A 14,472-nucleotide genomic window follows, 5' to 3' on the forward strand; every position below is an offset into this window, starting at 1 on the left:
GATCAAAATGGCTGAAGGACTTGAATGTGAGACAGGAAACCATCAAAACCCTCGAGGAGAAAGTAGGGAAAAACCTCCTAGACCTCCACCGCAGCAATCTCCTACTTGACACATCCTCCAAGGCAAGGGAAATTAAAGCAAAACTGATATCTGAATAAATTCTGAGGAAACTTACTTTCCTTCTAGTTTCAAAATATGTGTAAATAAATGTTCATTTATTTTTGCAATATTTAATGTAAAATAACCTATTTGCATGCTCTAGAGGATATATTCTCGTAGATAAGCACTTTAACAGAACAGTTTAATAGCATTTTAATTAAGACACAGAGAAGACTGAAGGAAAAATCTCCTCACTTACAGTGAGTGTCTCCAAAATATAAGGCCCTAAAACTAAATAATGTTTGTGATAGTATCTAGCACAAGGTCTAACTCACCGAAGACATTCAATACGTTAGTTTCCCTTCCTGAGCAGCATGGAAAGACTGAAACTTTCCACATCTCACAATTTCCTTGTGACTCTTCTAAACTAGCCACTGAGCAAATAAAGAAATAGCCTGATACGGATTTTTTATGCCTGCAGAGGCCTGTCTTCATGTGCTTGTATTTAACAAATCCACTATCAAGAGGGGAAATAAAAGAGCTGCTTTCAATGAATCCACAAAAACAGTCATCTACATTCAATTTAAATTTGGACTTACCCCCATTTTTTCTTAACCAACCAAAGCATGTACACAATGGCTTCTTTATAGCCAAAAACTTAACAATGAGATTCTTTTCCTTTTTTTTTTTTTAAATACACTGGTGCAAAATGAATACACAGACTTCGTATTTTCCCTCCCCAGAATTTTTTTCATATAATATCTCCTTTCAGTATTATAACATTTTCCTGGGGGAAGACACAGCTGTTAGGAACAGAAAGAACACTGACAGAAGCCTGACGCTGGAAAGCGCAGTTTTATGGTCCAGGTTGGTTATCTAACTTTCTATGTGCTCTTGAACAAGCATTTAAACTGCAAAATGGGAATAATACCTATCCCATGGTAACTGGAAAGTATGAGAATATACAGAAGATCTTTGGAAGCTGTAGAAGACATTTTTAAGAGATAACAAAAGATAAACTTCTTTGATATCATATAAACAATGGCAGGGTTAAAATTAAGCAAATCAGGTCTGATTTTCTAGGCAGTAGTGCCCTAAAATATCTGGAAGGTACCACTGAGAACATTAGCACTAAGACTTGCTAGAATTACATGAGTATATGTAATTATCAATAAAAATCCCGGATCAACTGTTATCTCTTCTCTAGCACCCTTTATTTCAATTTCTCAGTCACTAAGGTGTAAAAAAAAAAAAAAAAAGGTAGACAAAAAAAATACCATGAAAGCCCACACAAACCCTGAGTGTGAGGGATATAAATAATACTGCATTAACAGTGGAGCGCTAACTGTGTGCCAAGCACCGTCCCCACAGCTCCGGATACAGGGTTACACAGTACAGGGGGGCAGGTAAACACATTAACAAGTTAGTAGACAGAACACTAGAAATGCTGGTAAGTTCTATGGCCAAGTAAAGCATGAAAGGGTATGAGGGCTAGGAGGGAAGGGAAAGGGAGTTGAAGGAGGCAAGGCCTCACTGATACGGTGACTCATGAGGTCATGAGCAAGTGAAGCAACTGAAGAAGTCATCTGAGAATAATCTAGAATCCAGAGACAGAAATGAGGAAGCAGTGAGTGAGGGAGAGGTTAACAGGAGATAAGACAGAGATGGGGGCAGAGGAGAGGAATCGGGTAAGACCTCAGACCAGATTTTTTCTGAGATGAGATACCTTTGGAAGGTTTGGAAAAGACAGGTGACATATACCTGGTGTTTTGTTTTTTTTCAAAATTTGTTAGTTGTGGAATCTTTAGTTCAAATGGATCCACAGAAGATCAATATGTAAAAACATAAATAGGGGCTGCTCTAGTTAAGGAAGGGGTACCCGGAAACTAATTCGGGACTGTCCCCACTTTCCCTCTCCCTTCTCTCAAGCAACAGTTTAAAAATGACTACAAAATCCGTGGCATCAAAACTACCAAGGAACTTCATAATTTGGCCTCATCCTAACTTTTCAAAAATTTATTCCAGGGAAACAGCAAAAAGGAGCAAATCGAGCTGCTGTGGCAAACATGTTTGCACAAAAATCAGTCTTTGTAACACCCATCATCAACCAAGAACTAAGGTAAAAACTCTTCCCCTCTCCCTTCCCCCACACCCCTCGGACTGCATACTACCCCTTACAGCTTGTGTTCCGTTTTAGGGCTTCCCCTGGTAATTATTTTAACTTGATTTCACTTGATTAAAAATGTTCTGGCAGTAGTGTGACCTGCCTCTGATGGCATCTCTCTGGATACAGCCTCCCTGTCTGTATTTTAGGAAAATTCTTCCTCCACTAGTGTTATTTCTTCCATCAGTGATGACATCCCAGTTTGCTCTACTCTACATTCATCAAAGAGTACTTTGTGAAGCCTTCCTCCTCACATTTTGTCGCTTAATTGGAATCCTAAATCTCAGTGTGAAGGGAACTCCCAGGCCATCTAGTTAGTGCTCTAGCTCACTGCTCATTCCACAGACTAACTCTCTGCAGATTTGGTTGGTGGTTTGCCAGCCTCCGTGACTGCTTTTAGTGACAAGCACACACTAAGCCACAAGGCAGTCCACACCCTTTCAGATGTACAACAAATTGTGAGACAATTCTTTTTTATTGACCCAGAACCTATTTCCTTCCACCACTGGTTCTGCTCTCTGGCTCTAACAGAGGAAAGTCTGTTCCCGCCCCACCCAACCTGACCCCTCACAGCCTGCATGCATAGCTTATGTTCCCCCAGTCTGGCTCTACCTCTAAAAATCCTACCAATTTTTCAGCTATCTCACAGTCCATCTGTAGGCTCTACATTCAATCTGTACTGATTGGCTAATAGAGTTGCAGCCAGATTGGACATCTGTGTCTTATAACACTAGTTACACCCCTTTCTTGATTCTCTCCTTTGAACTTTTTTTTTTATGTTTATTTATATTTATTTTTGAGAGAGAGAGAGAGAGAGAGAGAGAGAGCGTGCATGAGCAGGGAGGCACAGGGAGACAGAGGGAGACACAGAATCCGAAGTAGGCTACAGGCTCCAAGTTGTCAACGCAGAGCCCAAATTGCAGCTCGAACCCATGAACTGTGAGATGATGACCTAAGCCAAAGTAGGATGCCTAACCGACTGAACCACCCAGGTGCCCCTCCTTTGAACTCTCTTAGGATTTCTGCACTTAGCCTTGCCTTCATCACTGTGCATTCTCCCAATGAGCATTTACTGGGCACTGTCAGCAACCATGCCGGGTACTAAAAAAAAATTAAAGTAAATAAAATGTACTCAGCCCATGGAAGAGTAAGAGTAAGTTAAGGTAAAATAACAAATAGCTGGGGAAGTGGAGAAGGCTTTAATGGAGGAGGCGTTATCTGAGGCAGGAGAAACTGTATTAACACCCGTGTCTCACACAGTCTTGTGTGTCCAGCACTAACTGGTACAATGCTTTGGCCTCAGTTGAAGTTCAGCAAACAGGTAAATTTGGTCAAGTAGAGAAAGCCTGCTCAGCCCCCTCAACCTCTCCTGGAAATGAGGGAAGGTGGTCATTGAATCCATAGTCTGAAAAGAGCAGTTTCAGAGGCTGACACTGTACCTGGCTACGTACAGTATTGCTCAGGTGGTTGTCCTCAGACATCTGTGCATTCTGGAAGTAGGACAAGGGTGCAGGTAGCTCTGTCATTGGAGCAAGCGTATAGAAATACTTTTTCACAGAAAACAAAACCTCTTGGGGTTCTGAAAAGGGAAAAAGAAAATAATCCTTTGTGCATTACAATTACACTTTTATTTTTAAACACTTTCATAGGTTACATTTAGCAAAACAAACCTTTCTTTCATGTGTTCTCCTCCAGGCCAAGCTTTCTAAGGACCGCGCAGGCTGCTGTCACTTGTAGGCTCCCGGATTAGGTCTGAAATAGGATTTTACCAGGTCACCCAGAGTTGGCCAAACCCTTGTAAATCTATTCACATGAATCAAATTCTTATAATACCAATCTGTAAACCAGAAATGTATTAATCTGCCATCAACTTCAAGTGACAAACTTTTGTCAGTTTGGTAATGAGTAGACCTACTTGAGAAACCAAATATTTTCAATCACAAATACATCTAATGATTTCAGATTTAGAGCAAAGGGAGCTAAATGATATTAAAGTACGTTCTCATCAACACTCCTTTTCCTAGGATGACTAATACAACCTAACCTTTCTATCTCTGTAAAATTGTCTCGTGCTTTTACTTTTGCAAGATTGCCTCTGTCGCCTTATTTTACCCTTACCATAATGCCCCAAGCCAGGGTAAGCAGGTAACATACCCATTTTTCAAAAGCAGAAGAGGACCTAAGTTCAGTGACTTGCTTAAAATACACAACTGGGCAGACTAGGACAAAAATCACAGACTCCTAACTCCCAGCCTTGGGACTCTCCTTTGCATCCTGGCCCATCCCTATTTACACAATGAGGGGTGGGGGGGAATATTCCCATTTGCCTGTCTGCCTTAATTTCCATCAGCCAATTTTTTACTTCAACTTCCCTTTTCATAGAAAGTCTAAAGAAATACAGAAGGAAAAAAATCTGTTCGTATATCTAAGCAGTTCAGAACACTAAGTGTGTTCATTCACACATAGTGACTAAGACATTACCACGTACACATTCACATAAAAGTATTTTGTCAATGTCTGGTTTCATTTTCACTTTCAACTTGGGGCTCCTCTACCTTCTGAATACTCTACTTTTTACATTCTAGTGATTTTTTTCATCAAAAACACAGAAGGCAGACTAAAACACACACACACAGAAAGCAACTTTTTCCTCTAGTACTGAGTTCAAATTAACCCTTAATTACCTACACCTAAATCATTTAGATCATGACAAATTTTTAATCAAGGTAGGCTTCCCTCCTATCCTACATACTTTTATATACCAAGCCAATCTTTGTCCTCCCTCCCAGCTTCAGCTCATGGTTAGCTGACAGGAGATGGCAAATTAATATTAACCAAATAAGACATAACTAATGTAAATTTGCTTTAAAAATAAAGTTAACTAAAAATACAAATAGGCACCTGAGTGGCTCAGTCAGTTGAGCAGCTGACTTCAGCTCAGGTCCACCATCTTACAGTTCGTGGGTTCGAGTCCCGCATCAGGCTCTGTGCTGACAGCTCAGAGCCTGGAGCCTGCTTCAGATTCTGTGTCTCCCTCTCTTTCTGACCCTCTCATGCTCTGTTTCTCTCTGTCTCAATAATAAATAAAAAACACCAAAAAAAATTTAAAAAATACAAACAGAGACAACAGTCACCTTTATGGGAGTTATTTACTCAAATATTTGGTAAGTTTTTGCTAGTACTGGTAATGTTTTGCTTCTTGATCTGGGTGCTAGTTACACAGGGATTTCAGTCTGTGAAAAATGCACTGAGCTCTATCACTACAATGTGTGCACATTTCTATATACTTCGATTTTAAAATTTAGAGATTTTTTTGGAAGTAAACCTACATTTATGGTTATTCATACCACTGGTCCTGTCTTTTAAAATGAATAAAATTAAGACTTGACAACATGTATGTGAGCTTACCCAAAAGAGAGTTGAATGCCAACAGAACAGATATATTTTTTTCTAAGTTCAATAAACAAAGTAAATACTCTAATATTAAGATTTTTTAAAGTTATCTCACTGAAATTTTAACATTAATGTAGCATTAATGATCAGCAAACAGAACACACGTTATTCTCTTCTTCCCACAAAAATATTCAGTACAGTACCTATCACCTCAGCTAACCAAGTTGGTTACTTCCACTCGTTGCCCTTGCCCGCTACCCCAGATCATTTGAAGGACAGTTCTGTTACAGAAAAACCCTCAGAAATCTGTCATTAATATTCTCATATGACCCCTCAGAAATAAAATAACAAATAAATAAGATCATGTTAGCCAAATGAAACAAGCAAAAGACAAGAAGGGGTCATGCAGGCAAAAATAAATAAAAAGCAAATAAAGAATATTACCAGGTAAAATAGGAAAATAAAAGTGATTGTCTATTTACTAAATAGTAGTTTACTGGCTGTGTTTTTATTTTATTTTATTTTTTTTTGGAGAGAGAGCCTCAAGCAAGCAGGGGAGGGGCAGACAGCAGGCTCCCACTGTCAGCACAGAGCGCAACTGGGGCTCAAACTCACTGTGAGATCATGACCTGAGCCGAAATCAAGAGTCAGATGCTTAACTGAGTGAGCCACCCAGGCACCCCTCCTGGCTGTTTATTTACATCAAAACTCAGACAGACACTGAGAGGATTTACTTAATTGCATTCACTTCACCCACTTTACATATGAAAACCATGTGGCACACAGAAGTCTACTAACTTGCACAAGGTCACATCCAGTAAACAAAGGAACAGAGTAAAGGCTCACATACATGCCTCTGTGTAAAACTCCATCCCTGCCCTTTAGGAGTTTACAGTAAGTATTAAGTTATATTGACATGAAACAAACAAAAAAAGTTATAGTGAGGTGATTTTTATTACTACTAGAACTGCTGCTTGGAAGTAAATGAGATCTTTAAAAAAAAAAAATTACAGGAGATTTTGAACTTCATTGACTGATCTAACTCTAAAAACTGAAGTGTCAAAAGCATTCCCAACATATACTCCTAATATTTATATATATCTTATTAGGAGTATTACTATATGTAAATGTATAAAGCTATAATGAAGTCATTTTAATTTAAGTAGTTTCCATTTGTAGCCTTAGGTTTATAGGATCCATTCAGCTATTACAAGAAACCACACAAACTGATCATCACACTGGAGATTTCTCAGACAAGTCTTGTAAACAGCATCAATAATGTGGTAGTCACTTTAACATATCCCAATATTATTTTCAAAGGCACATCTTGTATTTTACCTGTGAAAAACTAAGGGTCAGGAAAGGTCAAAGAATTTGCCAATGTATGATTTAAGGGCAAGTAACACTGGTTCCGGAACCCAGGTATTCTGATGCCCAGCCCAGGTCTTTTCCAGCTCACTCAGAGAAAGCGCATGCTTCCACTGATGCTTTTAAGATCACAAAGCTACAGGATGACCCTTCTTGGATGAGCTGCTCTTTACAAGGAGCTCAGTAAGAAGCACAGGCAAGCACCAGGCTGGCCTGGTGAACAAACAAACATTGTTGGTACAAAGAAAGGCACAGGCAAAGCCTGATTTGATTTTGGTCCAGTAACAGCTGAAAACAATTGATGACAGCATGAGGAAGGCCAATGACCCAACTGTCCAAATGTCCAGGCAGCATGGCAAAGGACACTACTTGATTTTATAACATGCTTAGCATTCTTGCCCTGAGAACTAAAAAGAGAGAGAGAGAGAGAGAGCTGTTGGGAAATGAGGATGTTGTGACCTGAACTGCAATGGGACGGAAGTAGATTTTGGTGTTTTCTCTCTCTGGCCACCTGATAAAGATTTTCTGAGACTGACAGAGCACAACACTTGAATCCACTGCTACCCGTTTCCTTTTTCTCAAGACACCTGCTCAAACAGATAAAAAGAAAAAGAAATCCTTCTCTAATGGTCAACTACAATTTCCATTATACACATAAAAACTAAAAAAACCCAGAAGAATACAAATAATCTCAAAGTTTAGAGATGCTGAACATAAGTCCATCTACTCAGAAAACCTATCCATCAGCACTTCAAAAAGTATCATAAGAACAAAGGTTTAGAATCCCAAAAATAAGTTTATTAAAAGTCCCATTTAAGGAAGCACCAACAGAAACATTTCTGACTCTCACTCCATCTCAAGGTAACAAACAACTAAACCTCCAACTTGTACAACAGCAAGCTTAGTTACTGATAGCATTTTCTTCATTGTCAGAGATAAATGTCAACAAAATTTGTGGAGGTTCTTTTTTGGGTTTTTTTAAGTTTATTTATTTATTTTGAGAGAGCACACACCCACCACATGAGCTGGGGGAGGGGTAGAGAGAAAGGGAGAGAGAGAAATCCAAGCAACCTCCCACAACCTGACTCCCGACTCCAACTCACAAACCATGAGATCATGACCTGAGCCAAAATCAAGAGTTGGACAGTGAGCGGACGGAGCCACCCAGGTGCCCCAACAAAATTTGTCTTCCACATAAACAAACATCTCCGTGAGACTTCTTATCACGATCTTCTCCGTACCCATAGTTGGTGGCTGACTAGTTACTTCTTCACTTAGAAAAATCACCAAAAGTAGGGGCGCCTGGGTGGCTCAGTTGGATTAGCATCTGACTTCAGCTCAGGTCCTGATCTCCCAGTTCGTAAATTCCAGCCCTGCATATGGCTCTGCTCTGACAGTACAGAGCCGGCTTCAGATTCTATTTCCCTCCCCCCTATCTGCCCCTCCCCCACTTGCTTGCGTGCTCTCAAAAATAAATAAACACCGTTAAAAAAAAAACCCACCAAAAGTAAAATAAAACAAAACCATCAAATGTATTTTTAAAGTACCTTTGTATGATGATGCTAATAAGTTTTGAAGTGCCAAATGAGATGGATTTATTTTCCAAAAAAGTTATTTATCAGCTTTGGTGTGACTTTGACAGCTTCCTGAACAGGCAGCCCAAGTTCTAATTATATGGATGGGCTGGGAGAGCCTCTATTTGAGTTTTCAAAACCTCACATCCAACAATAAATGTAACCAATCTCCAAACTGCATTCATAATTAAAGTTAATAAAAATAATTTGAAATTAACTTAAAACTTCAGGAATATATACTGAAAAGACTCTGAATTTTAAGAGACTGGGAGCAAATAACGTCCTCTGCCTTACAAGAGGCTTTGTGAAGGTGGCAGACTCTAAAAAGAGCAAGGATAGTGATATATCTATTTGGTGATTTTTTTTGTCCTCCTCCATCCCACTCTACTTCTGTGAGCCATCTGTGGTAGATTCGATTATTATTCAGCAAATATTCACTCCCTCCCCCAGCACTTCCCAGGGAGAAACAGACTTCTCCACGCCAGGGATATCCGGATTGGCTCTTCGACTTGCTTTGGCGTCAAGGTGGGTGCAGCCTACTAGCCACCCCATCCATGCCTTTGTGCACAATCACCTGAGTTGCTTTGGTCAAAGGGACCTCAGCAGAAGGGGCACAAGCAGACCGCTGAACTGTGCTTGTGAAGTTGTCTTCTTTTGCTTCCGCTGTTGCCTTGAGAAGGGCTTATCATGGGTAGCCACTGCCCCTTCAGCCTGGGCCCCAGAATAAGACATGCCAAGCAGAACTACCCTAACTGATCCACAGTCCTAAGTCAAATACTCTAAGACACTGAGTTTTGGGGAGGTCTGTTATGTAGAGTTACAATAATTGCTTTTAAATAATAATGGTTACATGTGCTCAGAAGATTCAACGAAAATGAAAAAAAGACTTACAAATCCAGAATCCCTTATTTGAAACCCTTAAGACTAAATGCGTTTAGAATTCATAATTTTCTCAGATTGTATAAAGGTAGTACAATGCAAATACTGTATGTTTTAAATGCTCCCTAAGCATTCTAAGGTCTTAGAACCACAAAATAAACACATTAATAAATATATAGTGAGGGACGCCTGAGTAGCTCAGTCGATGAAGCATCAGACTTCAGCTCAGGTCACGATCTCATGGCTTGTGAGCCCTGTGTTGGGCTCTGTGCTGACAGCTCAGAGCCTGGAGTCTGCTTTGGATTCTGTGACTCTCTCTCTCTCTCTCTCTCTCTCTCTGCCCCTCCCTTGCTCACACTCTCTCAAAAAAATTAATAAATAAATGTTAAATTAAAAAATATATATACAAAGTGAAGCATATAAGGAGTCTTAAGTTACATTAATGTGTTCAGGTTATGGGGCGCCCGGGTGGCTCAGTCGGGTAAGCCTCCGACTTCGGCTCAGGTCATGATCTCACATTTGTGGTTCGAGCCCCGTATCGAGCTCTGTGCTGACAGCTCAGAGCCTGGAGCCTGCTTCAGATTCTGTGTATCTCCCTCTCTCTTCCCCTCTCCGTTCATGCTCTGTCTCTCTCTGTCTCAAAAATAAATAATAAAACATTAAAAAAAAATTTTTTAATACGTTCAGGTTAGATTTTTCTATCGAATGAATTACACAAAGACTTTTGGATTTTTCAAGGCCTTCTGGATTTCCTAATCGTGGATACGGGACTATGGTCCTATATTATCAATATCTGTAATAATTTTAAAGACTTTTTCCCCATGAAACTTTACTTTCAATAACTCTACATGGAAGGTATGATTACCCCCAGTTTGTCTCAAATTCACAGTGGAAATGGGTTGAATACAAGTAATATTTAATGAAAACCTGACTACTCACATCTAATTAATTTGTAAATCAGTGGCTATACTCAGCAATTCTTGCATTCTCTTTTGTTTTAGATCAATTTAAGGAACTGTATGGGACACTGTGAAAACCAAACATTAATAACCTTTAATCAACACACACTTTCAGGGTTTCTTCTACAAAACTAGACAGCAGGATAGTGCTGGGATGCTATTAAATCTGATAATGTCTGTTTACTTAAGGAGCTTTCTCAAGGGTAGTCAGACAAGTACATTTTTATATTACATGTTGAAATAAAAATTTTTAGATGTACTGGGTTACATGAAATATATTATTCAAACTAATTTTATCTATTTCCTTCTACCTTTATAAAAATTGTTTATTAAAAAGTTTTAGGAGAGGGGTACCTGGGTGGCTCAGTCGGTTAAGCATCTGCTCTTGATTTCAGTTCATTTCATGATCTCTGTTAGATCAAGACCCTTGTGACTTTGTCTCTTCTTCTCTCTGCCCCTCCCCCAATAAACAAATACACTTTTTTTTTTAACCATTTATTTAATTTTGAGAGAGAGAGAGAGACAGAGCAGGAGAGACGGAGGGGCATAGAGAGGGAGACACAGAATCCGAAGCAGACTCCAGGCTCTGAGCTGTCAGCACAGAGCCTGACTCGGGGCTCTGGAACTCAGAAACGGTGAGATCATGACCTGAGCCAAAATCAGACGCTTAACCAACTAAGCGACCCAGGTGCCCCCAAATAAACTAAAAAAAAAAAAAAAAAAGGTTTAAATTAACATTTGTACCTCACACTGTTTCTATCCGACAGTGCTGCTCTAAATCTTCAGCTCTTTCTGCTACACCAGGCCAGATACTGAAAATCTCTAGCAATCTTTTCCTTCCTGAAGCTTCCCTCCCTCCCTCAGCATTTGTGACATGGCACTCTGTGGATGTTCTCCTCCCACCACTCATTCTCCTCAGCTGGTTCCTCGCCCTTCTTCCACTCTCTCATTCTATCTGTTCCTAAGGGTCTGCCTGCGCCTCCATGTCCCCTTCCTTTCATTAGGCACTGCTCCAACATCAACGAGAAAGCCTATTTAGGTGACTCTCATATTTACAGCTCCAGGTCTGTCCCTAGGACATCCTCACCTGCTGGCACTTTAAAAGTGATACTTCCAAACCACTTCCTCATGTTCCTTTCTAAACTAGTTCTCTGCTCCTAACTTCCTTATTTCTGCAATCATTTCCTCCTTTCTCCAAACTTAGAGCCTCCGAGTCGACTTTATACTTTATTCCTTGCTTCTCTATCAGATGCCACATCCTGTTCATGTTTTTCCTCCTTTCTATGCCCCTGTCATCACCAAAGATCACACTACATCATATCTCACCTGAATTATGCAAAAGTCACCTCAATTCTCTTATCCGTTCTAGCCCCCACTATTAAATTAATGTGCCTAAAGCTCTGACCACAACAGCATCACTCTTAAAACACCTTCCAAATCTGCCTAACATCACATGAAGGAGAGACAGTATTAAAGGTCTTGAGAGGTTTTTCAGAATATGCCATAAAGAAGTCTCTCCCTATAATCTTCAATAATATTAATGGAAAAGCAGGAGCAGAGGAAGCATGCATCTGAGAGAGGAAGAGGATCATATAAGCTTTGGCAACAGACATATGTTGTACTTTCCTGCTAGGGTGGTTCTCAGAGACTAACTTCAATCCTCCAGTTCCCCCTAAATGAAAATCCAGGCAGCAGTCTAGGCCAGTTACAGCCATTAACTTAAAATTCAGCAATAAATCACATCCATTCAAAGAAAGTATACCCAGGACCAGAAGAATGGAAAACCAGATAATAGATGCCACTTCTATTATCTATTGGGGGGCGAGGGGGTCCATGCGCTCAGTAAATATGATCCTCTTCTCCTTGTTAAGGGTTTATTATTAAATGGGGGTGGGGAGGCCTTAAGTTGGTTGAACTCTGCAAATTAGTTAAGGAGAAATGAAACAGGCTTTTGCAGGTGACCGAACTTAGCCAAATGCAACGAGCTCCAATATACTTTTCTGTTTTATTCTCCTTCATGAGTTATTTTAATGGTCAGAGTGGGTCACCGGAGGCTTACCATCCAGAGGGTACCTGTTCGTAATATACCCTCTGACTTAAAATACCCTTCCCACTGTAAATCCAGGGGTGAAAACTTTTCCCGTTCCCACTGTAAAAGAGAACTCAAATAACAAGATTCCTTAACCAGATGTGATCTATACTTGCCTGAAACTTCAGAGAATGTTACAAGCTTTACAGGGTGCTCTGTCATACAGTTATTATTTATGCCATAGTTACTTGCATCCTATTCTCATCTCCCAGAGTAAACCCTGAATACTATATTAATCGTGTCCAAAGCAGGCAAGTAGTGCTTTTAAAATTATCATTAAATTACTCTCTTACAATAAAAACATATATATTTGAAAAGAATCTGAACGGGAACAAAACGCAAATATCTAAGACACATGCAAAGCACTGAATATTATGCCTCGCGACAGTCCCAACCAAGGCAAAAGCATCGGACCCTGTTTTACGACTCAAGCGCCAGATACAAGGAACTTGGCCCTGAGTGCCACTCGCTTCCCCGGACAAGGACACACTCAGGGCATGAGGCGTGGAGTTTCACTAGTTGCTCAACCAGACCGAGGGCAAGGCGCTTCCTCTTTCTCCTGTTCCACTCCAGTCAAGACGGTCAATCCCGACCCAGGGCACCTGAGCCTTGAAACATCTTCGGGGAAACCAGCACTTCCGGAACAAAGCTCCGGAGGGGAATCGCTCTTCAACCTGACCGCGAGCTGCGCCCTGAGCAGGAGAAACGGGCCGCCCCTCCTCGTTCCCCACTCGCGGTTCCTCGGTTCCCACTCGGCCGCGCCCCGTTCCTCATCCTCGAGGACACCCGCTCCGCGGCCCAGGCAGCTACAAAGAGCCGGGCCCTGCCCGCGACCGCCCGTGTCCGCACCGGGTGAGGGGCACCTTCCCTTCTCCCTAAACTCCCCATCACGCACCTACGCTTCCCTCGCCGCCACCACCGGCCGCTCGCAGGTGCTGCTCCTTCCCAAGCAGCCGCTGTTTTGTTTCCGATGTGAAATTGCTGCTTCTGGAGCTGCTCGGCTCAGGCCCCGCCCAAAAGGCTTCACTGGTGTCGTCATTTCCGGCTCTGGCGTCGTTGGCGGCCAACCGGGGAAGGGGCGGGACCTGTAAGAGCAAGGGCAGCACCCACGGGCGCAGGGGCGGGGCCTAGAGAAAGAGGGTGGGGCTTCCGGTATCTAGGACGCAGATTGCCGGGCAAACCTTGCGCTCCAGCCGGCCCAGAGACCTAGAGGAACCCACCCAAACTCTTAGCCTAAGTCTGAAGTTGTCAGGGATTCGAGGCTGCTCTTGAGCTGAGGACCAATGTTTCTACCTCAGCTCGGCCCAGCGTGTGCTTCTCCCGGCTACAAGTGATGGCAACTTAAATCTAACATTTCTTTCATTTATCTATAGTACCTATATATAGTGTTTCTCAATGCGAATCAGCTCCCCCAGTCAAGACGATGCTAATTAAAATTATAAATATCTGTGCCTTCCACACCCTACCTAATGAATTAAAACTTGTGGGAGGGGTGGGGTGGAACCTGAAAAACTACATTTTAAACAAACATAGTCCGGGAGTGCCTGGGTGGCTTAGTTGGTTAAGGGCGGCCAACTGCAGCTCAGGTCTTGATACTGTGGCTGGTGAGTTGAAGCCCCGCCTCAGGTTCCGTGCGGACAGCTCAAAGCCTGGAGCGTGCTTTGGATTCGGTGTCTCCCTCTCTCTCTGCTCCTACCCGGCTCACACTCTGCCTCTCTCTCAAAAGTAAATAAACATTAAGAAAAAATTTTAACAGCCCGGGATTCATGGCTCCAAGGTTAAGGTCCAGTCTTCTTAGATAGTAGGCTTCCAGAGAGTATAAAATGCGTCTTATTTTTGAGTATTCCCAGAGTGTCTGATACACAGTGAATTTCTCAACGGTCACTTAATTTCTGCATCTGCAAGCTTTTCGTCCAAATTGCAATAAAGACCGTACCAATAACTAAC

At 41.5% G+C, this 14,472-nt stretch overlaps 1 protein-coding gene across 3 annotated transcripts in view; it reads right to left on the minus strand.

The window, feature by feature from the left end:
- The window catches only part of PSEN1 (presenilin 1), a 71,371-nt gene extending 57,824 nt beyond the window's left edge, over window positions 1-13,547 (minus strand). The window contains exons 1-3 of one of the 3 annotated variants that reach the window (XM_029950636.1): window positions 13,421-13,547; window positions 3,934-4,015; window positions 3,715-3,842 (exon numbers count right to left, since the gene is read on the minus strand). In XM_029950636.1, coding sequence (XP_029806496.1) covers window positions 3,715-3,789 — 75 coding nt within the window. In that variant the 5' untranslated portion in view covers window positions 3,790-3,842; window positions 3,934-4,015; window positions 13,421-13,547. Of the gene's footprint in view, window positions 1-3,702; window positions 3,843-3,933; window positions 4,016-13,420 lie in introns of all 3 variants that reach the window. The other 2 variants (XM_029950634.1, XM_029950635.1) reach the window with 2 other exon arrangements.
- Window positions 13,548-14,472: the final 925 nt, after the last annotated feature.

The sequence above is a fragment of the Suricata suricatta genome, chromosome 9 (genome assembly GCF_006229205.1).
Source record: "Suricata suricatta isolate VVHF042 chromosome 9, meerkat_22Aug2017_6uvM2_HiC, whole genome shotgun sequence".
Taxonomy (NCBI): Eukaryota; Metazoa; Chordata; class Mammalia; order Carnivora; family Herpestidae; genus Suricata; species Suricata suricatta.